Genomic DNA, 21,475 nt, shown 5'->3' on the forward strand with positions numbered 1-21,475 from the left:
TTGACTTCCCCCCTCCCTTCCTCTCCCCTCCCCGCGCCGCCGGCCGACACGCTCCCTGCCTCTCCCCGCAGGAAGATACCTCAGACTGCGGCCGCGGAGCTTCCTTCCCGCCGTCGCTGGGCGTCCTGGTCTCCCTGCAGCTGCTGCTCCTCCTGGGCCTGCCTCCCCGGCCGCAGCCCCAAGTCCCCGCCCACGCCTCGCGCCGCCTCTGAGCGCCCCCCCTCCTGCCCCTCTCCAGGCCTCCCCGCCTCTCCCCTGCTCCCCTGCCCCACATACCCCGCCTTAGAGCCTCGCCTCCTCCCTCACTGAAGGACCTGAGCGGCCAGGCCCCAGGGTCTGAGCCTTGGAGTGGGGGGGTCCCAAAGGAGGGTGCCACAGGTCTTTGGCCCCCAAGCCACATCTCACCGCTGAACTGTCAAAGTGACCCCAGACCCCTTATTCCCAATGGACGTATCCACCCCTGAGGGCTGGGACAGGGAAGCCACAGTACTGGTGCCAAACCAGGCCTCCACTGCCCACCCTGCCCCAAGGCTCCCTTTGTGCGGGAGACCTAGGCCCTGCCCCAGCTGGACTCCTCTAACCTGGCCCTTATGCCCCACCCAGGAGCAAATCTGGATTCCCTGGGAATAATGAAGTTGAGATGGGCAGTTTGAGGCCTGTGCATCCCAGCTTCCATTCTAGCAGGAGAGAATTCGTGAGGCAGCCCCACAATGGGCACCTGCCCCTTTCAGGCCTACAGCCACCTTCCTCCAGCTGTGGGGGTGACAAGCCAGTGACTGACACTGGTTCAGACACAACCCCATACACACCTGGAGCCCTGAGGGCAGAAACTGGACTCACATTAGACATACCAAGGAGAACACACACACACACACACACACAGACACACACACAAACACACATATACCATGGGGTGGGGGTGGGGGCTCACAAAGCCTTACACAGGGCATGGGGTCGGTGGGAGGGTTGGCATGTGCACACTTCATCTCCTGCTCACCACCCGCCTCTAATCTGACCTGCAGCCCAGCTGGTCCTCTGTCTCTAAAGCTGAATGTCAAACAGTGCCAAATGCTGGGGCAGAGGGTGAAGACCCCTCTGTCCCATCCTAGCCGCCAGTATCCCGGAAACGTCCCTCACCCCGCCAGGTGCTCATTGTAACCATTTCGCACTAGTGTCAGGCCCCCAGTGGGACCACATGCGACTGCCTGCACCTCTTGGCAGAGGAATCTTCACCAGACATTGCCCTTTGCCTTAGCCAGAGTGACATGATCACTCCTGGCTGGGCCATCCCATCCCCAATCTGGCCCTTACACACTCAGGCCTGTGCCTATTCCCTGTTTCTTCTCTCACACACACACACACACACACACACACACACCCTGCCCCCAATGGGGGGGGGCAGACTGCTCCTCCCTGCTGAATACACTTGCACACACATACACACATGTACACACTCTGTGCACACACAGAGGCTGGGCCCAGGCACATGTCTTTACACCTTTCATTCTGATCATTTCCCCCAAAGGCATCCCAGCCTGGGGGCAAGTGGGGGACTGAGGGCAGGGGGGCGTGGCCATGAGGTTCAGATGGACTGGGAGGAGGGGGGAGGGTGATGCATTAATTAATGGCTCCGTTAATTAATGTCATGTTGCTTGTTGCTTTCTCAGTGTGTGTGTATGGTCCATGCCCGCTGCTGGTGCCAGGGTGGGCACCCATGCTGTACACCCAGCCTAGATGCCAGCCATGTCTTGCGGGGGCGTGTGTGTAACTGTAGTGTAGTCAGGTGCTCAATGGAGAATATAAAAATAAAAAAGAATCAAACATATATAGAAAAATATCTATTTTAAGTTTAAAAAACAGGAAAACAGACAAACAATCCCCATCAGATAGTTGTCCAACCCCCAGCTGGGTCTGATCCTTCTCATCACCCACCCGACCTGGCTGCCCCCTCACCTCGGGCTCGGGGGATCTGTGGGGGACTGGGGGGCCATTTCCTTTTCTCTGCCCTTTTTTTTGGTTGTTGTTCTATTTTGTACAGACAAGTCAGAAAAACAACAGTGACAAAAAAGTCAAGAAACTTTGTAAAATATTGTGTGTGTGATTCCTTGTAAAATATTTTCAAATGGTTTATTACAGAAGATCAGTTATTAAATAATGTTCATATTTTCACTTCAAATGGTTCCCATCCACTGTGTCTGCCTGAGGGTGGGGATTGGGTAGCTTGAAGACAGGTAGGTGGCCATGAGCTCAAAGTCCCATCTACCACTCCGCTGGGAGTGAAGGCCATTGCAACCCAGGTACCCAAGAGGGTATAGGTCATAATGCTTCTTAGGTTTCCAAAATGCCGGATCCTTGACATCCTTTGTCTCATATAATCTCAAAAGCCTCTGAGAAAAGCTGTCCTTAAAGGCCAGGATAGTGGAAGAAGACAGATGAGATTCAAGGTTAGGCAGGCATCTAGGCATCAGGTCAGACCACCAGGGCTTAATGGGCAGGTCATCCACTTGGAGCAATGAGTTAGTACCTGGCCCAAGTCCAGGACCTGGTGCTTGAGGGCCCCATCCTGCTGTCCAGAGGAGGCCAGGGTCTGGCCCACCCACTAGCATGACCATGGCTCCTTTCCAGCCCAGGGGAGGCTTAAGACCCAGTGCTCTTGACTGCTGTTGCTCATACTAGAACCCAAAACGGAGTCTGTTTCGGTGAATCCTCTCAGACCTTCCTCTGGCCTGCCCGTGTCCATTTTAATCCCAACTCTCTAAATAACCCTAGTCCATGTGACCCCTCACGCTCTTTTCAAGGAGAGAAACTAGTAACCACCAAGTGTAAAGGTTTCCCAGTACTACTGATGTTCACTCTCTTATGATGCACACTTTGCACTCACCCAGTAAGCAGCCAACTTACAACCTTAGAGTTGGGTACTAGTTTATCTCCATACTGCAGATAGACAAAGTGAGACTTGGGAGAAATCCTCTCCCCCCACTGGAGAGGAGGGCAAGAAATCAGCAAAGGCTTCGGAGAGGAGGTGACCTGTGGCTGGGGGGCCTTAGATACTAAATAAATGGAGGAGGGCATTCCAGTCCTTAGCAAAGACATCCTTCCTCATTCCCCTCCATGAGTTGACCACAGAGCAATGCCTAACTAGTAACCTGAGAGAGCTCCATGCCTTGCAACAGCGCTGGGTCCTGGGGTAGGCTTGCTAGATAAAATGTAGAACATCCAGTCAAATTTGGATTCAGATAAACAACAAATATTTTTTAGTATGTCTCCAATATTGCATGACACATAACTATACTAAAAAGACTGGGGCCATGCTTACACTAAAAAACGATTCATTTATATGAAACTCAAATTTGACTGAACACCCTGTATTTTGTATATGTGCTGCCGAAGCAAGCACAAACACCCTGTATTTTGATTTGCCAAATCTGGCAACTCTACCGTGGTGGCAGCCAGTGAGAACCTAGATCCCAAAGAAACGGGTGTCAACACCGTTTGTAACCTGGAAGCCTATGTGTGCAGTTGTGACTGAGATCAGTGGCTTAAAGGAAGGGGCTCTGACTTTAAACATGTGCTTTGACATATAATTATTTTAATTATATGCACATTTTTAAAAAGTAACTCAATACACCAAAAAAAACAAAAAAAACAAAAAACCGTGAACAGGATACAACCTGCAGGAAGCCACCGATGCAGTAAAGTGGAGGCCCAGGGACACCCTGGCCCAAGTCTGTAGTGACCCCTCTTCCTCAGGGCCAGAGATGAGAAATCTGTAGTGGGGAAGAGAGTCACTAAAAGCAGCCCACGCAGCCTTGCCTCTTTGGGGGCAGGAGGCCTGCGTCCGAGGCGCAGCTCCACCACACTTGTAACAAGGTTAGCCTGGCCAACACACTCACTGAGCACCCAGGCTGGACTGGCATTTTACACCACAGTCCCCTTGAACGCTCGCTCATCTCCATTTTACGGTCCAAGAAATTGAGGAATTTGGCCAGTGTCACAGAGCCGCCAAATGGCAGAGCAAGAATTCCAACCTGTGACAGGTCCCATACACTCATACAACCTGGGTCAGGCGCACACGAGACTGCGGAAATTTCGGGAGTTCCCGCACCCTGGTAGGCACACCAAGACCGCCTACATTCTTACCTACACGCCTGTCCACAAAACACACTCAGATGTACTCAGATGTACCAGGAAATTCAGCAAGCGCGTGTCTGCAGTTGCGCAGCCGCGCGGGGACCCGCAGCTTTCCCGAGGTTAACGAAGCCGGTTCACTCCTCCCCGCCTCCGGACAACCAGACGAAACGGTCTGGAGAACTACAACTCCCCAGCACACCCTTCTCTTCCCAACCGGAACGGCCGGAGCGCACAGCTTCCTGGAACTTGTAGTTTTACGCAGAACCCTGACTTCCGCTCGTGCCCGGCTTCCGCCCAGGACTCGGTGTCCCAGCATGCCGTGGAACCGGAAGGGTATCCCGCAGCTGCCCGAGGCGCGCAGGCGCAGCAGTGCTGTTTGTCGGCGCCTGGGAAGGGAGGGGGTACGCTCGCAGCCAAGACCAAGACCGAGGCCGAGCCGGAGCTGACAAGATTTGACCGGGGCCCGGAACTAGGCTCCATCCCCGCGCAGACCGCAGGGCTCTCGAGTGGATGGAATAGGCCGAGCCCTGAGATCAACGCCCGCCCGGTCAGCTTGGCGCGGGGCCCACAGGGTGGGCAGGCCGGCCGGCAGGCGTGCCGAAGCCTCCCAGGGCCTTCGCTCGGGTCCCCGGCGAGGGGCCTAGGTCCCGGGCCCTCTAACAGGCCCCGCTTGGCCCTTTTGGACCGGAGCCAACCCGACCAGAAGTGGAGTCTTCACCGGGGCCATAGGCCAGTGACTAGGCTAGGCGCGGGCCTCCCGTCGGGGCCGGACTGGGACGAGGCCCCGGGGAGGCCCCTAACACACTAGACCCTTCCCTCAGGCCGACGCCCTTCGGGAAGATGCAGCGCGCCCTACCGGGCGCCCGCCAGCACTTGGGGGCCATCCTGGCCAGCGCCAGCGTGGTGGTAAAGACCCTGTGCGCGGCAGTACTCTTCCTCTATCTGCTGTCCTTTGCCGTGGACACGGGCTGCCTGGCGGTCACCCCAGGCTACCTCTTTCCGCCCAATTTCTGGATCTGGACTCTGGCCACCCATGGGCTGATGGAACAGCACGTGTGGGATGTGGCCATCAGCCTGGCCACAGTGGTGGTGGCTGGACGTTTGCTGGAGCCCCTCTGGGGGGCCCTGGAGCTGCTCATCTTCTTCTCAGTGGTGAACGTGTCTGTGGGGCTGCTGGGGGCCTTCGCCTACCTCCTCACCTACATGGCTTCCTTCAACTTGGTCTACCTTTTCACTATCCGCATCCACGGAGCCCTGGGCTTCCTAGGTGGTGTCCTGGTGGCACTCAAGCAAACCATGGGGGACTGCGTGGTCCTGCGTGTGCCGCAGGTGCGCGTCAGCGTGGTGCCCATGCTGCTTTTGGGGCTGCTGCTGCTGTTGCGGCTGGCCACGCTGCTCCAGAGCCCAGCGCTGGCCTCCTATGGCTTTGGGCTGCTCTCCAGCTGGGTGTATCTTCGCTTCTACCAGCGCCATAGCCGAGGCCGAGGGGATATGGCTGACCACTTTGCTTTTGCCACCTTCTTTCCTGAGATCCTGCAGCCTGTGGTGGGGCTGTTGGCGAACTTGGTGCACGGCCTCCTGGTGAAGGTAAAGATATGCCAGAAGACAGTGAAGCGCTATGATGTAGGTGCCCCATCTTCCATCACCATCAGCCTCCCAGGCACAGACCCTCAAGACGCAGAGCGGAGAAGGTACTGTGGAGTCTTCCAAAACCTTACTGAGCTAAGAGACTTTTTATTGATCAAGTCCCATTCCATCTGTTGTGCTTGCTGTGTGTTGACTGGCAGCCAAGGGTCAGGTGTTGGGGCAGCCTCAGGAGATAAAATCTGGTTTGTGGCCTTGAGAAACTCGGCATTTACATGCTGGGCTCCAGTAGTGCTTTCCTACATTAGAGTGAAATTTGCCTTTCTCACCACTCAGACAGCTTAATAAGTCCTAAGAGATGCCCAGTTTCCTTTGATACTGTGTGAGGGGCTAATGGACAGCCAGATACACATAATCCTGGCATTGTCTCAGAATCTTGGAATCCTAGACACTGGTCCTGTGGGAGCCAGAAACAATCTACTGGTCCTATATCCCCAGTGAGAGAGAGACAGACAAGGAGACCTTCTTTATGAGGCAGTCTGGGCCACCCCAAATTCAAAATGCTGAACCATATCCTCTTCCTGGGTCTTAATTCAGATGCTGTGCTTCTCTGCCACGTATTTGAGAGGGAACCTTGGGGGTATTACTAGATTTACCACTCTGTCCTTTCAGCATGTATGTGACACCAAACCCAGGGGACAGCCCATGTGACCCACCAAGGGAGCCTGCTGACCACACAGGGAGTGGAGACGATTGTTTTCATTACCTGTAAACTAAGCCATCTGCACCATCTGGAGTCCCAGCTGAATTATTCACTGGATGCACCTTGGACAGGGCAGGGCAGATCTTTTTTAATCCAGTCCTCTCTCTCTCTCTCTCCTCTCTCTCTCTCTCTCTCTCTCTCTCTCTCTCTCCCCCTCTCCCCCCCCCCTCCTTCCCCCCTCCCTCTGTCCCTCTCTCCCAGGTCCATACTCACCAGAGTTGTCACTACTCCGTTTCCAACATTATCGCTGAGGGGTATTTTGAGGCAGTTACTTTAGTAGCAAAATCTGGAGCAGGCTCTGTTCCTACTTTCTGGTTTGTCAAAGGCTTCTACTTTTGCTCACCTGTGAAATGGATTCTTGGCAGGCAGCTTTATGAATTAAGCTGAAAGGTTATCCCTGTGCTTACTCTCCGCTGGGCGGTGGAGTAGAGCATGAGACACACCCCTTTCTTGAAGGAGTTTCCAGCTGGGGAAGGGCCACAGATTACTACTGCCTAAAGTGGTGGGTGTTGAAAAGCACACAAAGCATGCTGCAGGTCGTATGTGGGCCCTATGGTGTCTCTGTAGCTGATGAATCGTAAAGACTGAGCTCTATCTTCACTTTATCCAGTGGAGACGTAGGACCAAGAGGGCTAGACCTGATAGAAACTGAGCTGTCCTCAGAGCTCTGCAGCTCCCAGTGGTGACTCCTCCTTTAGTGAGTCTTGGATTGCTAGAGTTGGCTGGAAATTCAAAACACCTCTGCTTTGGCCCAAGAAATGGCAGACCGGGGTACAGAAGGTTGTCAGGGAGCAGGTTCTTGACACAGCCTTGTGGTTGTTACTTCTCCAACCAGTTGGGCATCTGGCAGCATGCCATGCCCAAGCCCAAAGGGCTATTAGTAATGGGAGGCAGGGTTTCCTATCTTTGACCGTTGTGAGAAAGTTATTAGTATGCCACTGTCTCTCCATTTTAGCAGGCTTTAGAGAGAATTGCAAGGCAGTCTCCAAGATGGGAGCCTGGGTAGCATGGGGAAGAACCGTCCTTTCTGTGCCAATTTGCCATGTGTCAGGCTGGAGCACACGGTGGAATTGTGCTAGGGTTTTCTGTGCCCATGTTCTTGTTGCCTTTCCTGTCATGTTTCCTGACACGTTGGAGGCTTTGCTTCTCTGTTGGAATTTAGAAGGCTATTATAGGCTGTCCCCCATACCTACAGCACAGACAGGGTGAGACATCAGGGTTCCACAGTGACCACTGTTGGAAGTATTACCTGGCAGCATGGGCATTCCACCTCCTGGGTAGGGTCACATGCACACGTGTATACCTTCCAGTCAACTTTCCCACCTCCCCTCAAAGTGAGGTCCAAAAGGGTTTGTCCATTGGAACCAGTAGGCTCTGGCTTGTGTCCTATACACATACGTTGTTCCTCCTCTTTTCTCCAAGCACTTGGTATGTTCCTGCTCTAACACGGGTCCTGGTGGCTTTGGGGTAGGAGAACATTAGTCAGGAAGGATGGGCTGACCTAAGTTGGCCCTGCTTCCCAGATTGAGATCCAACATAGGTGCTTGAGTTCCAGCATTCCCCTTCAACCCTTGCCAAGAGACTCAAAACACACCTAACAAGGAGAGAAAGAAGTAATAACCCTCTCCTTGGATGTGATGCTAGTGTCCACATCCAAGTGACTTACCCTTCCACCCATCTTCCTTGGGTTACCAGCTTTGTCCATGCTTAGGCACCACCCTTAGAATCATTCCTGAGCCTGGCCTGCTGGGCAGTCTGCCAGACACCCTACTGGCCTTCTCAGCCTGGAATTGCCCTATGAAGAGAAGGCTCTATATAGCCTTTGAATCCTCCTTCTGATGGCAGATTGGGCCCTGTCCAGTCCCTGCACAGGATTCTGAGAGAAGTCTGGGTGGTAGGAGGAGTCAGCTTCATGGGGAAATGTATAGGGCATGAGCCAAATCCAAACCCAAAGTGACTTGTCATCTTTCCTCTGGCTCCAGGCAACTGGCCCTGAAGGCCCTCAATGAGCGGCTGAAGAGAGTGGAGGACCAGTCCGTCTGGCCTAGCATGGATGACGATGAAGAGGAGGCAGGGGCCAAGGTGGATAGCCCCCTACCCTCAGACAAGGCCCCCACACTCCCAGGGAAGGCGGCTGCCCCAGAATCCAGCCTGATCACCTTCGAGGCAGCTCCCCCGAAGCTGTAACTCCAGACCACCTTGAGTATAGCACCTCCTCTCCCAAGCCCCCCTTGACACCTCTCAGCTACTCCAGGGCACTGACTGCTCTGAGGAGAGGGAAGAAGGCCTGCTGGGGGTTTCCACAGCCTTCTGCTATTTCTCGCCAACACTACCCGGGACTCTTGCTATCTGGTTCCAACTCCAGACAACCACTATGCCAGGCATCAGACAGCCCAGGCCATCTGAGGTAAGACTGTACCTCAGCAGAGAGCCCCAGGCAAGTGGCTGCAGGGACACCGGTGCCACAGCTCCTGGGCCAACCCTTATGCCTCATACTGGTTGCCAAGAGCCCTGAGCCAAGGCAAGGATTTGCCAAAAACATTCTGGGGGTCCAGCCAGCGCAGGGCTGCAATTCCCTGCCCACTCTCAGAAAGACTATGTTCATGTGAAGATTTCTGATTCCCTCTGCTGTGGTGGCTACGGCTGCTTCTGGGCCAGAAGAGCCACAGCTCCCAAGTATTTTCTACAGGACCACTTGAGTGGGCAGCCATGCCCAGCCTCGCAGTATCAATAAAGCAGTTCTTTGAGGTATGGCTCCTGAGCTCTGTCAGACCACCTCATGCAGCCCCCTCATCATGTTCAACTACAAAGTTAGGGACTTTACTCTAGGTTCTAGGGCTTGGTCTCCATGGCAACTCCAGCTCAATAAGAAGCCTATTGCCCCCACTCCCCCTACCACCACATGCCCACCATTAAATAACCTTCCCAGAGCTATCACTTCAGATCCCTACTCATTTTCTCTCCCTGATTCCCAGTCAGGAAGGCCCTGCCCAGATCTGATGATTGAGGGCCCCTCTATCCTAAAGAGCTGTTATTGATGGCTCACGCCAAAAACAGAGTGCTCAGTGCTTGACGCCTATGGAAATAGCCCATCCCCACCTCCGTATCTTATCGTTGTCCACATCTAACCACCACAGTCTAGAGATGCCAGCACAGTGGGCAGCTGGGAGACTGAAGGGACACACAGCTGTACCATTCACAGCTATAGCTCTAGGGCCCTGGTGGCAGAGGCCACTCAGCAGCCAGATCCTGGGAGCTTGCGTGCTGGGAGAGCTTCAGCCCCTCAGTGAGTGGTCAGGGACAGGGCTCCCCATCCTGCCCAGCTGCATGTTTTTTCATGCATTAGCAAGAACTATCCCCAACTCTAAGCTATTCCTCCCATCCAGTCTTTTCAGTCATTCTTTTTTATTTTTTTTTTCTCTCCTGTAATTTCTGGACATACCAGTACAAGTACGAGTTGAGTTGCTGGGGAAGTAGCCTTGCAACCCCAATTTCATCCAGACACATCATCTGTAAGCTCCTCTGGGACAGTACAGAAGGAAAGGGGAAGCACTCCAGGATGAGGAGCAACCAAAAATGTCACACACAAGACTCCTACTCTAGACTGCCCCAGTGCCTGAGGTGTCCCCATGACTTAGCTGAAAGAGTCCAGGAGGTTCCAGCCCCAGCTACTACACTGAGAGGCAAATCCAGGCTTCTAGGCTGGGAAGAGCTCACGGCTGGATCCTTTTGCGGTACAGGTAGGCATTGCTCACCTGATTCATGATGACCAAGCTGGTAATGACAGGGCAGAGCACAGCCAGATACCAGACCCCACCAGTGACCGTGGCAGTGAACCACAGTGAACACATGCCCAACAAAAGGCTGGCAGCGCCCAAAAGGTAGCCTACTAGCCCAGAAGTGGCATGGTATAGCTTGAGCTTAGCCAGGGGCCATCGGGGTAGCAGTTTAGGGTAGAGCAGCCCCACCCCACCTGAGCATTGCAACCCCGCCCATAGCACAGCTATCAGCCCTGCCCGCCCATGCCACGTGGCCAGGTGGGCTTTGCCAAGCTGTTCCTTGTGGAGGATGACAAGACCTAGGCCCAGCAGTGCACACAGCAGGGCCAGCAGCTGCAGAACCCAGTGGCAGCGTGCTCGGCCCTTCCGTGAGAGGGAGCGCAGCAGCGAACTCTCAGGAGAGAACACCAGCAGTGCTTCAGTCATCAGGAAAGAGAACTGGGGAGATAGGGATGGGAAACGAAGTTAGGGTGCTGCTCAGCAGAAGAAAAAAAGAGATTTAGATAACTTTCTAAACTGCCAGTCATTCTGGGCAGAGTTCACCTCTTCATTCTCTCCCCAATGACAAGAGTATCCATTGGGTGGGGCAGGAGTGAGGAACTTCATCAGGGACAGAACATCTGCCCCAAAAAACTGGCAAGAGGTATGCACCTCTCCACACTCCTTCCTAGGTGGTATTTTGAAATGTCATCTCTGCTATATTACCCAGCAAACACAAGGTTTGAGATGTGGCAGTTATAAATGATTCACAAGCTTTGTTTCCTTGAATGGAGCTAGATAAAATTTCTTGGCAAGAGCTGGCCACAGGGGTGCACTGTTTCAGGGAAAATTAGATGCATCGCTATTAAGTTAAGGTAAAAGGGAACACAGGTACACTCAAATGCATTTTCTAAGCTTCCTGCCTGAAGATAGGTGAAAATTTGCTTAGACAAATTTGCCCTGGGTTTTGAACACTACAGTTCCAGTCTGGGATATATACCATGGGCAGGAGTTGGAGCATGCAACTTTTCCAATCCCACATTCCATCCCTCCAAAGACCTGTCAGGGCCACCCCTGGTACCTATGCTCCCTCCCACCCCTAAGAGCTGGCCAGGCCCACTACTTACAGCCAAAGACATAAGTGTGGGGTGCCAGGAGAACAGACCTGGAATGAAAAGGAGGTTTGTTTTGTGAGGCTGAGGCAAGAAGAACCCAGCCACACCAATCCCTACAGGGTGAGGAAAATGAGCCACCCATCATCCAAGGAAGTGCTGCCAAAATGCTAGCCCCCTCTTACTGCAACAAGCTCACCCCCTACTTATCCTTGCTTCCTGGTCCCTCCCTGGAGCAGAGGCCATCCTTTGCCACTCTGGCAGTCCTCCCTCCTTGTAGCACTTCACAAAAGGTAGCCAAGTGGAGCACCAAGACCAGAGAAGCCAGGTACCTTGGCCAAACTGGTAGAGCCCCCAACACTCACCTCCTCCCCACTTATCCCTCCAGCATAGGATGTCGCCCAACCAGCCAAGCCTTTCCCAGGTGTCAGGCCCAAGGCTTCCTATTGCTCCTGCTCCCCAAGAGAAGGAGCACTTTCCTTTCCAGAAGTCAACTATGAATTCTACTTACTGGAGCCAGGCCTGGCAAGCACAGCCACAAAGATGGTAAAACCCAGGGCCACAAGGTGGGCAGCAGCCCCAGAGGCAGTGCGCAGAGCTCTGTAGATGTGCGACTCCGTCTCCACAGAAAGAGCCATGGTCAACCAGGCCAGTGACTGTAGCCTGAAAGCATAGTAGAATGAGCAAGGGTCTGAGGTGCCTGCTGTCCACTCCTCACTGGAGCAAGGGATGCAGGGCAGGAATGCCACGCTCTTCCAAGAAGTAAGGTAGGAAGGGACAGTACCAACACGGGTACCAGAAATAGTCGAGGACTGGCAGCGTGGCAGCGTGTACCCGCATCTGAACTGGCTGGCACTGATCACTGGCCCACCTTCCAGGTAGGATGCGCAAGGCCATGTAATAGACTACAAATCCCAGCGTGCATCATGCCGTCACCGCGCGGAAGCGGCAGCTAGAAGAGCGTGAAGCACTACGGACTTTGTAGTTCCCATCTGCGTATCATAGTACAGCCTGAATCCCTTCGCGCACTAGTCTCCCCACGTGCTGCTGGCATGCTGCCCCTACACGCTAGGGACTCGCCTGCCTCACCCGCAGCGCTGACCCGACGCGGTGGCTTCTTCCCGAGAAAGCGGGGTACCCGGGGCCCTGCCGTGCGAGCCGCCGCTCCGTCGCGGAGCCGCTTCACTTCCGGGTGCGACGTCTACCCAGCCGGGACTTCCTGAGACGAGCGCCTCCACGCCCAGCCACACCGCTCAGTCGAGCTGCGCAGGCGCTGTTAAGCACACAGCTTAACGGGTGTGAGTGCGCAGGCGTGCGTGATCTGGAGCTCCAGGCCTGCGGGCTGATTCCGAAGGGTGTTCACAGGGGTCCGGGCGCCAGGGGCTGCACACCTGGGCCCTGCCAGCACCATGGGCAGCGGTTGCCGCATCGAATGCATATTCTTCAGCGAGTTCCATCCCACGCTGGGACCCAAAATCACCTATCAGGTGCCATTCGGGCTCTCAGGGCCGGGGGCAGGGAGGGGAGGGGGGCGGTGGAAGAGGGACGCTCTCGGGAGCTCAGCAAGCTTCCTGGAAGCGGTGGATTCCCGTGCCCGGTGCTGCACGCAGGCATACCACTTCTTCATTCGCAGAGAATCGTGACCGAGAGGATACTCAGACCCAAGTCCCAGACTCCCGTGTTGATGGGGCAGACAAACAATCCCATAGGCAGTGATTGTGGGAAGTCGGACTGTGGGGAGGTGCCAGGTCCAAGAGAGGCGGGGGCGCGCAGTCCAATAGTATTCCTGGATGCTTAGGAACTTAGGTGAAGGAGAGAGTGTGCCAGGTAGGGGAAGCAGCATATGCAAAGCCAGGAAGCAGGTAAGAACATGGCAAGTGTTTGGAAACACAAAGGAGGAGTAGGTCTGGGTGGATGGGAGAGAGGAGAAATAATGGACAAGAGGGCTTAGGCCTTGGGGATCTCCTACTGTACTCTGCTTAGTCCCAGGGTCCACTGAGGGGCCTCTTGCCACTCCCCCACTCCCTCACCCCCAGGTCCCTGAAGACTTCATCTCCAGGGAGCTGTTTGACACAGTCCAGGTGTACATCATCACCAAGCCAGAGCTGCAGAACAAACTCATCACTGTGTGAGGCCCTAACGGGGAAGGGGGGGGGGGATGTCCCAGGAGAAGTGAACAAGCTTGGGTCAAGAGGAGCCTGACTCTGTACCCACCTCTCCCCCCTCCCCCCCCCCATCCAGCACAGCCATGGACAAGAAACTGATTGGCTGCCCTGTGTGCATTGAACACAAGAAGTACAGCCGCAATGCCCTGCTTTTCAACCTAGGCTTTGTGTGTGATGCCCAGGCCAAGACCTGTGCCCTCGAGCCCATCGTCAAAAAGCTGGCTGGCTACCTGACCACACTGGAGGTCTGCAACAGAATGGGCTTGAGTGGATGGGCAGGCAGACAAATGTTTCCAAAGCCCTACAGACCTAGGTATCTGCCAGGGCAGGATGCCAGCCAGGGGTCCCAGGGTATACCCACCATCTTGTCCATGCTCCATCCAGCTAGAGAGCAGCTTCGTGTCAACAGAGGAGAGCAAGCAGAAATTGGTGCCCATCATGACCATCTTGCTGGAGGAGCTAAATGCCTCAGGCCGGTGCACTCTGCCAATCGGTATGACCCAGCCTTTACCAAGGAGAACAGAAGGGTAGAAGAGGGATAGGAACATGGCAAGGGAAGGCAAGCCCAGCCATGGACAAGATTCATGAACAAATTGATGGCTAATAAATAGCCATGAGCTGGGTTGATGATGTCCAGAGTCCAGTGCATGTTGGGATTTGGGATATAGAGGCCAGCAGAGAGCTGTCTATGCTCCTTTGGCATGTTCCTGTTCCTCTCTGGACCTGTCTTTTGCTCCATAAAAAAGGAAGATTGGGGGTGTCTGGCTGGCTCAGTCAGTAGAGCATGTGAGTCTTGATCTTGAGGTTGTGAGTTCAAGCCCCACGTTGGACGCAGAGCTTACTTAAGAAGTGGGGGGTGGGGGAGATCGGCCCTACCCAGGGCCACCCATCTGCTTCAAGGGTTGCTGGGAGGACTGAAGGGTAATTGAGGGCCTCTTGAAAGAGATGACACTGAAGATATGGGTGGGGCCCCTACAGATGAATCCAACACCATCCACTTGAAGGTGATTGAGCAGCGGCCTGACCCTCCTGTGGCGCAGGAGTATGATGTGCCTGTCTTTACCAAGGACAAGGAAGATTTCTTCAACTCACAATGGGACCTCACCACACAACAGGTGAGCTGTCCCTCCCTGGGTATCATCACCTAGGGGTGGCCACAGCTCTGGCCTCATCCCACCCCTACTGATCCTGCCCTGCCCAGATCCTGCCCTACATTGATGGTTTCCGCCATGTCCAGAAGATCTCAGCTGAGGCAGATGTGGAGCTAAACCTGGTGCGCATCGCCATCCAGAACTTGTTGTGAGTAGGGCAACAGCCACACTCAGGACAGAGCTGCTAGCCAGGGAAGAGCCCCAGGACACTGAGTGTGTGGGGTGGGAAGGCATGACCCTCAGAAGCTGAGCACACTATCTCCCCCAGGTATTATGGAGTTGTGACACTGGTGTCCATCCTCCAGGTAGGTGAGTCTAGGCTTTGGTTAAGGGGAGAATGAATCATGTGGCTTGGCCAGACTAGGGCTATGTCAGATTTCCAAGCCCCTCACTCAGGCCCCTGTGCCTCCTGCTACCCTCCAGTATTCCAATGTGTACTGCCCAACACCGAAGGTCCAGGACCTGGTAGATGACAAGTCCCTGCAAGAGGCATGTTTATCCTATGTGACCAAACAAGGTAGTAGTGGGCTCTGGGGGAGGCCATGGCGGGGCGGGGGGCGGGCAGAGCCACCTACAGAGCTGACCCCTGGTACCCATAGGGCACAAGAGGGCCAGCCTTCGGGATGTGTTCCAGCTGTATTGCAGCTTGAGCCCTGGCACTACTGTGAGAGACCTCATTGGCCGCCACCCCCAGCAGCTGCAGCGTGTTGATGAACGGTCAGAAGGGGATTCCCAGGGTCATGAGGGGTTTACCTAAAAGCATATACACTCTGTATGTCTCTGGAGCCTTGGGTTAGAGAGGAAGCAGGAGATTCCCAGTGAGCAGAATCATGTGGCACTACTAGTCTAGGCAGGCTTTCCAAAACCCCAGGCTTTGGGTTTGGAAGGCAGTCTGGTCATTGAGACAAAATCTGAGGGGAGACTGCAGAAAAGGGTTGGCTTGGCTGGAGGAAGGCCCAGCCAGGGCATCACTCTTCTCTCCCTCAACCCCACCCCAGAAAGCTGATCCAGTTTGGGCTTATGAAGAACCTCATCCGCCGACTACAGAAGTATCCCGTGCGGGTGTCTCGGGAGGAGCGGAGCCACCCTGCCCGGCTTTACACAGGCTGCCACAGCTATGATGAGATCTGTTGCAAGACAGGTGGAGGCAGACATTGCAGCTGGGGTGGGGTCAGGGCAGGTGGCCAAGGCAAGACTGCTCATCTCACCTGCACTGTCCCAAACAGGCATGAGCTACCACGAGCTTGATGAACGGCTGGAAAATGACCCCAATATCATCATCTGCTGGAAGTGAGGCTGGTGGGGGCTAAACTAGGCACACGACTGTGGCTGCTTTCGTCCTGCAAAGCGCTGTCTGGTGCATGAGGGCTAGACCCGTAGACTAGTCCGTATTGTCTCAGGGGTGACCCTCAGTTCTGTAAATAAAAGCATCGGTTTCAACCTACCTTTATTGAGTATCGCCTCTGAACCAGCCACCTGAGAACTGGCAGTGAAATAGCTGTGGTCCTGGCCCACTGCTGCGCCATCTGGTGGCAGGACTAACTATGGACAAATGTGTCCACTAATTAGGAACTGAAATAAACAGCCAGAAAGGAACAATCAGGTAGCTGTGATCAAGAATGGGGTGGGGTGGGAGCTGAAGCTGTTCTGGATTAAATAAGCAAGGAAGGCCTCCCTGAGGTGACTTGAACTGAGGCTTGATGGAGGAAGAGTATTCCAGGTTGGGGTAACAGGTGCAAAAGCCCCAAAGCAAAAACAGCTTTAGGATGTATGAGGAACTCCAGAGAGGCCCACAAGGCTGGAACATAAGAGGCAATGGGGAGAGGGGCAAGAAATGAAGTACCGAGGGGGCAAAAGTGATACTGCAGAGATGCTGGTAAGCTGGTTTGGACATACTATTTCAAGAACTGGAGGCAGCCATACAGTCACCCAGAAAAAGATTACAGCAGTTAGTTCCTCACGAGAGATGGTGGCAGCCTGTTAGACTGGGATGGAAAGACGTGGCCCCTGCGCAGTACCTGGGGGGGTAGAGCCAGCAGGCGGAGCCCGGCGCCAGACGTAGTGGAGCGAGAAAGCCACGGAGAGGGGCATCCGCGCGGCGGAGTTGGAGCCGCGACAGGAAGAGCTGGTGGGGGCAGCATGACCCTGTCCCTGAGCTGGTCTTGACGTCGGAGGAGGGAGCTTAGGCCACAGGAGTCTGTCGCTCAGGGCAGACCCTCGAGCCGCAGTCGGAGGTGAGGGAGAAGTTTGGGATCCAAGGGGCTTCCTTACCCGCCGCGGGGAAGGCGAGGCGGCCGGGGCCGGGGGCGGGGCCGGAGCCTGCGCGGGCCGCACTGCGCAGGCGCCGAGCTAACCGTTTCCATGACGGCGAGGACCCACGCGCCCCAACCGCTCCGCAACAGCTGCGTCCACAGCCTGGACCCAGCCGGAGACTTTCGGCTCCCCTGCCCCAGCGCCGGCTGCTGTCCGGGGTCAACTGAATCCCGCCTTCTGGCTCCCTGGCCCTGGCCACAACATGGGCGACCTGGAGCTGCTGCTGCCGGGGGAGGCTGACGTGCTGGTGCGGGGGCTGCGCAGCTTCCCGCTGCGCGAGATGGGCTCCGGAGGGTGAGGCAGCTGGATCCAAGGGTCGGGCGGTGTCACAGAGTCAGAGTCCTTGAATGGAGGAGTATGGGCCTGACACGGGGGAGAGGGTACCCAGTGTGGAGGAATCCCCAAGTGAGGAGACAAAGATCTCTGAGCCCCCTCTGGCCCCTCAGGATCAGGTTAGGCTGATTAGGTTCAGTAATACCCAAATGCAATAGTACCCAAACCCAGGTTAGGCTTCAGTAGCACCCCAAAACACATCCACCCCCTCTCTCTGGGGCAGGTGGAACCAGCAGCATGAGAACCTGGAGAAGCTGAACATGCAGGCTATCCTTGATGCTACAGCCAGCCAGGGTGAGCCCATCCAGGAGCTGCTGGTCACCCATGGGAAGGTATGCTGGGGTCACGGGCAGGGTTCCTGCCCTTCCTACCACCTCTCACCCCACCACTCTACCTCTCAGGAGCACCTCGGATGCCTTCACTTCCCTCTAGATGGTACTCTTGTCTTCCCCAAGAGAAAAGAGAGGAGTGTGTTACAGATTTGATTTTGCATCCCTTTTGGACAGGACACTGGCACACTAGGCCAAGTGTGAGACGTTGGTTGATTTGAGAGATAGTCGTAGATCATACAGCAGCCCAGGCTGTAGGGGGAGAGCCTACGTTCTAAAGACATCCTTGAATAGACTGTCAGGCCAGAGGGGGCCCTCACTGAAGTGGAGGTGGAACTTTGGCATGGAAGAAGGCAGCCTTCATAACTTGAGAGAAGAATTAGAAACCAGGGATGAGCCTGCCTGGAAAATGAACCAGGAGGTGACTCAAATAAATGACCTGAGATATCACTTGACAAAAGGGTTCCTCTGCAAAGAAAAGGTGGAGCCCCCTACTGGAGGGTGGGAGAGGACTAGGAAATTGTGCAGGGCCCTGAGTAAGGGTGAGGTCAAGGCACATGAGAACCTTGGAAGGCAGGAGGACAGGGACAAGGAGGGCATGAACAGGAGAGCCAGCCTGAGAGGAACACCTGGATGAGGACAGAGGGGACAAGGGTGTAGTTGGGGTGGGGGGGTGTAGGGGGCCAAGGCAGCCCAGGGACAAAGCAAGAGCCAGTTATAGGAAGCATGGGGAATGTCCCCACAAAGTTATTGAGAGCAGCTAGAAATGAAGGTCTAAGGTGCAGGAGAGAGCTTGGGAAGGTACCTATGGAGAGAATCTAGGAGCCTAGGGGAGTTTGAGGAGTCAGGCAGGACCAAGCCAGGGATGGGAGGGTGGCAAGGCCAAGGTAGGCCTACTTCCTCTCTGTCCTTTCCTCTCCCCCTCAAAGATCCCAACACTGGTGGAGGAGCTGATTGCAGTGGAGATGTGGAAGCAGAAGGTGTTCCCTGTGCTGTGCAAGCTGGAGGACTTCAAGCCCCAGAACACTTTTCCCATATACATGGTGGTAAGCTGGGCCCCTGGTCACACCCTGCTCATGCCTTTAGAGGGCTCTGGATTTGACAAGAGAGCTGGTAATCTGATTCTTCCTTCAGTGGCTCCACGCTCTGTTCTCTTTATCTGACAGGTACACCACGAGGCCTCTATCATCAACCTTCTGGAGACAGTGTTCTTCCATAAAGTGAGGCATCAGCCCTGTCCACAAGCTGTTGCCACAGGCTAAGGCCTGACTGGGAAGAGGGGTTGTGTCTGTGTGGGGAGAGCATCAGAGACAGAATGTTCCCCTCTGCCTGTCCCTCAGGAGGTGTGTGAGTCAGCAGAGGACGCTGTCTTGGACCTGGTAGACTACTGCCACCGAAAACTGACTATGTTGGTAGCCCGAAGTGGCCGTGGCAGCCCTCCCGAGGAGGAGTCTCAGGAGAGCACCCCCATTCAGGTAGGCTGAGGGTCCCTGGAGGTGCCAGTGGGTATAACACACTCTCTCAAGGCCTGAGCAGGCAGGGGGTGGCCCAGCTAGAGCACCATGTGCCCCTGCCACCCAGGAGCTGCAGAAGCAAGCAGAGCTGATGGAGTTTGAGATCGCATTGAAGGCCCTCTCAGTGCTGCGCTACATCACAGACTGTGTGGACAGGTGGGCAGTCCTGCAAGGCCCAAGACCTGCAGTGGAGGACTGGGATCCTGGGCCTGTAGCCGCCGCTCACTTCTCTCCACCACCACCCCTAGCCTTTCCTTGAGCACCTTGAACTGCATGCTCAGTACCCACAACTTGCCCTGCCTCCTGGTGGAACTGCTGGAACACAGTCCCTGGAGCCGACAGGAAGGTGGTAAGGTCTTCCCCACCCCCTTGCCTAAGCCCCAGCTCATGGCTTCCCAGACATACCCCAGGATTGATGGGGACAGGCAGCTTGCTCACAAACTGCCCGCTAGCTCATAGAGGAGCCCAGAATGCCTCACACAAACTAGCTTAGACCTGGGCTCTGCAGCAGGTAAGGCCTGTGTGTCCACTGCTAAAGACTCACCCCGCTCTGGAGCAAGCAGACACCAGCCTTGGTGAGTCGTGCACCCGGGCAGCACTCAGGACCCCAGCCCATTCAGTTGGCTGACTCAGAGTGTGTAACACCTACTCCTAGTGTTCTGGCTCCTCTCTCCAGGCAAGATGCAGCAATTTGAGGGTGGCCGTTGGCAGACAGTGGCCCCCACAGAGCAGCCAAAATTGAGCAAGTTGGATGGGCAGGTGTGGATCGCCCTATACAACCTGCTGCTAAGCCCCGAAGCCCGGACCCGCTACTGCGTCACCAGCTTTGCCAAGGGACAGCTACTCAAGGTGGGGGAGCTCCTCGTGCACCAGTGCCACCCCATCCCACCCTGCCCTGCCCCACCCCTCCTGCTTATCACTGCCCACTTGCCTCAGCCCCAGTCCTCTTTCCAGACCCTGAAGCTCAGGTGTCGCAGCAGCTAGTGGGACGTGGTCCCCACAGGCACCCCAGCCCAGGCCCTCCCTGGTCAGCACCACTTCACACTGGCCTTCCCTGGACTCCCTTGCAGCTTCGGGCCTTCCTCACAGACACACTGCTCGACCAGCTGCCCAACCTGGCAGACCTGCAGGGTTTCCTGGCCCACCTGGCCCTGACGGAAACCCAGCCCCCAAAGAAGGACTTGGTGTTGGAACAGGTAGGTACCAGGAAGTCAGCTGCTCAGGACTACTGCCCACCTTGCCAGCTCCTCCCTGACACTTTCCACTTTTCTCTCTCAGATCCCAGAAATCTGGGAGCGGCTAGAAAGAGAGAACAGAGGCAAGTGGCAGGCTATTGCCAAGCACCAGCTGAGGCACATATTCAGCCCTTCAGAGCAGGACCTGCGACTACAGGCACGAAGGTGAGGCCCACTGAGTGGGCAGAAGGGGTAGGAGGGATGCAGAAGGCATGGACACAGGCAGAGGTGCTCTTGTGCCCCCACCGGCCAGGCACAGCCAGCCTTTCCTGACCTCTTTCTTAGATGGGCTGAGACCTACAGCCTGGACGTCCTAGAGGCAGTAACCCCAGAGCGGCCCCGCTGTGCCTACTGCAGTGCAGATGCCTCCAAACGGTGCTCACGGTGCCAGAATGAATGGTATTGCTGCAGGTGAGGGTATCCTAGGAACTTGGACCCCTAAGCCCCACTTCTATACCCCGCACAAGCACTGCATGCTTACCAGCCCACCTGCCTGCAGGGAGTGCCAAGTCAAGCATTGGAAGAAGCATGGAAAGGCTTGTGTCCTGGCAGCCCAAGGTAACAGAGCCAAGTGAAAGCTGCAGCTGCTGAGGGCCAAGCACCCATGCCCTACAACCCACCCCGAGTGTGCCCTTGAACCTCTCGAAACCTCAGCCAGGGCTCCAGCCTCCCAGGTGGTGAGCAGAGCGAGCACCGCGAGGTAGTGAGCACAGCGAGCCCAGCAAGCTGCTGACCCATCTTCCCCAGTAAAGGCTGCTCGCTTCCTGCCCTACCCTGCGGGTAGGCTGAGGGTGCTGCCTCAGCAGCTGGAGCGGGAGGCCTGGGCGAGGCAAGACAAGGGCCGGATGTGGGGACCCTGTGCCTCTAGCACAGTAAAGCTAGTCTCTAGAAACAGCCTGTCTCCGAGTGGCCCTTCTTGGTGGTCGTCGTCTTGGGACGGGGGGCGGGGGTGGGGTGCACCCGGATGCAGGAAGAAAAGGAAAGGGAGCGCCGGGACTCTGCGAGATCGCCCCCCGCCCCTACTCCGCCTGCGGGCCGACACAGCCCGGGCACCCGGGTTTGCACTGCGCCGCTCGCCCTGGTTCTC

At 55.5% G+C, this 21,475-nt stretch overlaps 5 protein-coding genes and 1 long non-coding RNA gene across 18 annotated transcripts in view; 4 read left to right on the forward strand and 2 right to left on the reverse strand.

Moving 5' to 3' along the window:
• Window positions 1–2,176, forward strand: part of CACNA2D2 (calcium voltage-gated channel auxiliary subunit alpha2delta 2) — a 138,301-nt gene extending 136,125 nt beyond the window's left edge. For all 8 annotated transcript variants that reach the window (XM_077858777.1, XM_077858778.1, XM_077858779.1 and 5 more), the window contains one exon: window positions 72–2,176. In XM_077858777.1, coding sequence (XP_077714903.1) covers window positions 72–212 — 141 coding nt within the window. In that variant the 3' untranslated portion in view covers window positions 213–2,176. The remainder of the gene's footprint in view (window positions 1–71) is intronic.
• LOC144290025 (uncharacterized) lies at window positions 1,824–6,611 on the reverse strand. Of its 2 annotated transcripts, XR_013357902.1 has the most exons (3): window positions 6,482–6,611; window positions 3,672–6,014; window positions 1,824–2,402 (listed from the first exon to the last, which is right to left on the reverse strand). It is a non-coding gene; the product is annotated as an uncharacterized LOC144290025 (long non-coding RNA). The 2 variants fall into 2 exon arrangements; XR_013357901.1 differs by having other exon boundaries at window positions 3,672–6,606.
• TMEM115 (transmembrane protein 115) lies at window positions 4,488–9,229 on the forward strand. The gene is made up of 2 exons (XM_077858795.1): window positions 4,488–5,822; window positions 8,461–9,229. The coding sequence occupies exons 1-2, from the start codon at window positions 4,972–4,974 to the stop codon at window positions 8,663–8,665; spliced, it is 1,056 nt and encodes a 351-aa protein (XP_077714921.1). The 5' UTR covers window positions 4,488–4,971; the 3' UTR covers window positions 8,666–9,229.
• Window positions 9,230–9,864: 635 nt separating this feature from the next.
• Window positions 9,865–16,983, reverse strand: CYB561D2 (cytochrome b561 family member D2). 3 transcript variants are annotated; one of them, XM_077858800.1, is made up of 6 exons: window positions 16,683–16,983; window positions 15,873–16,079; window positions 13,875–14,018; window positions 11,860–12,011; window positions 11,364–11,401; window positions 9,865–10,695 (listed from the first exon to the last, which is right to left on the reverse strand). In XM_077858800.1, exons 4-6 carry the CDS (start codon window positions 11,984–11,986, stop codon window positions 10,192–10,194), a joined length of 669 nt encoding a protein of 222 aa, XP_077714926.1. In that variant the 5' UTR covers window positions 11,987–12,011; window positions 13,875–14,018; window positions 15,873–16,079; window positions 16,683–16,983; the 3' UTR covers window positions 9,865–10,191. The 3 variants fall into 3 exon arrangements, with proteins under 3 accessions (XP_077714926.1, XP_077714925.1, XP_077714924.1); XM_077858799.1 differs by lacking the exons at window positions 13,875–14,018; window positions 15,873–16,079; window positions 16,683–16,983 and adding an exon at window positions 12,429–12,612; XM_077858798.1 differs by lacking the exons at window positions 13,875–14,018; window positions 15,873–16,079; window positions 16,683–16,983 and adding an exon at window positions 12,438–12,608.
• NPRL2 (NPR2 like, GATOR1 complex subunit) lies at window positions 12,607–16,108 on the forward strand. 2 transcript variants are annotated; one of them, XM_077858793.1, is made up of 11 exons: window positions 12,610–12,835; window positions 13,385–13,476; window positions 13,590–13,758; window positions 13,898–14,006; window positions 14,492–14,628; window positions 14,715–14,812; window positions 14,933–14,969; window positions 15,088–15,181; window positions 15,264–15,381; window positions 15,663–15,805; window positions 15,891–16,108. In XM_077858793.1, the coding sequence occupies exons 1-11, from the start codon at window positions 12,758–12,760 to the stop codon at window positions 15,956–15,958; spliced, it is 1,143 nt and encodes a 380-aa protein (XP_077714919.1). In that variant the 5' UTR covers window positions 12,610–12,757; the 3' UTR covers window positions 15,959–16,108. The 2 variants fall into 2 exon arrangements, with proteins under 2 accessions (XP_077714920.1, XP_077714919.1); XM_077858794.1 differs by lacking the exon at window positions 14,933–14,969 and having other exon boundaries at window positions 12,607–12,835; window positions 14,715–14,786.
• Window positions 16,984–17,037: 54 nt separating the features above from the next.
• Window positions 17,038–21,282, forward strand: ZMYND10 (zinc finger MYND-type containing 10). Of its 2 annotated transcripts, none has more exons than XM_077858792.1 (12): window positions 17,038–17,271; window positions 17,534–17,642; window positions 18,569–18,685; window positions 18,806–18,859; window positions 18,980–19,114; window positions 19,221–19,309; window positions 19,402–19,502; window positions 19,830–20,002; window positions 20,224–20,349; window positions 20,432–20,553; window positions 20,674–20,799; window positions 20,888–21,282. In XM_077858792.1, the coding sequence occupies exons 1-12, from the start codon at window positions 17,180–17,182 to the stop codon at window positions 20,961–20,963; spliced, it is 1,320 nt and encodes a 439-aa protein (XP_077714918.1). In that variant the 5' UTR covers window positions 17,038–17,179; the 3' UTR covers window positions 20,964–21,282. The 2 variants fall into 2 exon arrangements, with proteins under 2 accessions (XP_077714918.1, XP_077714917.1); XM_077858791.1 differs by having other exon boundaries at window positions 17,039–17,224.
• Window positions 21,283–21,475: the final 193 nt, after the last annotated feature.

This window comes from Canis aureus, chromosome 19 (genome assembly GCF_053574225.1).
Source record: "Canis aureus isolate CA01 chromosome 19, VMU_Caureus_v.1.0, whole genome shotgun sequence".
In the NCBI taxonomy this organism is placed as follows: domain Eukaryota; kingdom Metazoa; phylum Chordata; class Mammalia; order Carnivora; family Canidae; genus Canis; species Canis aureus.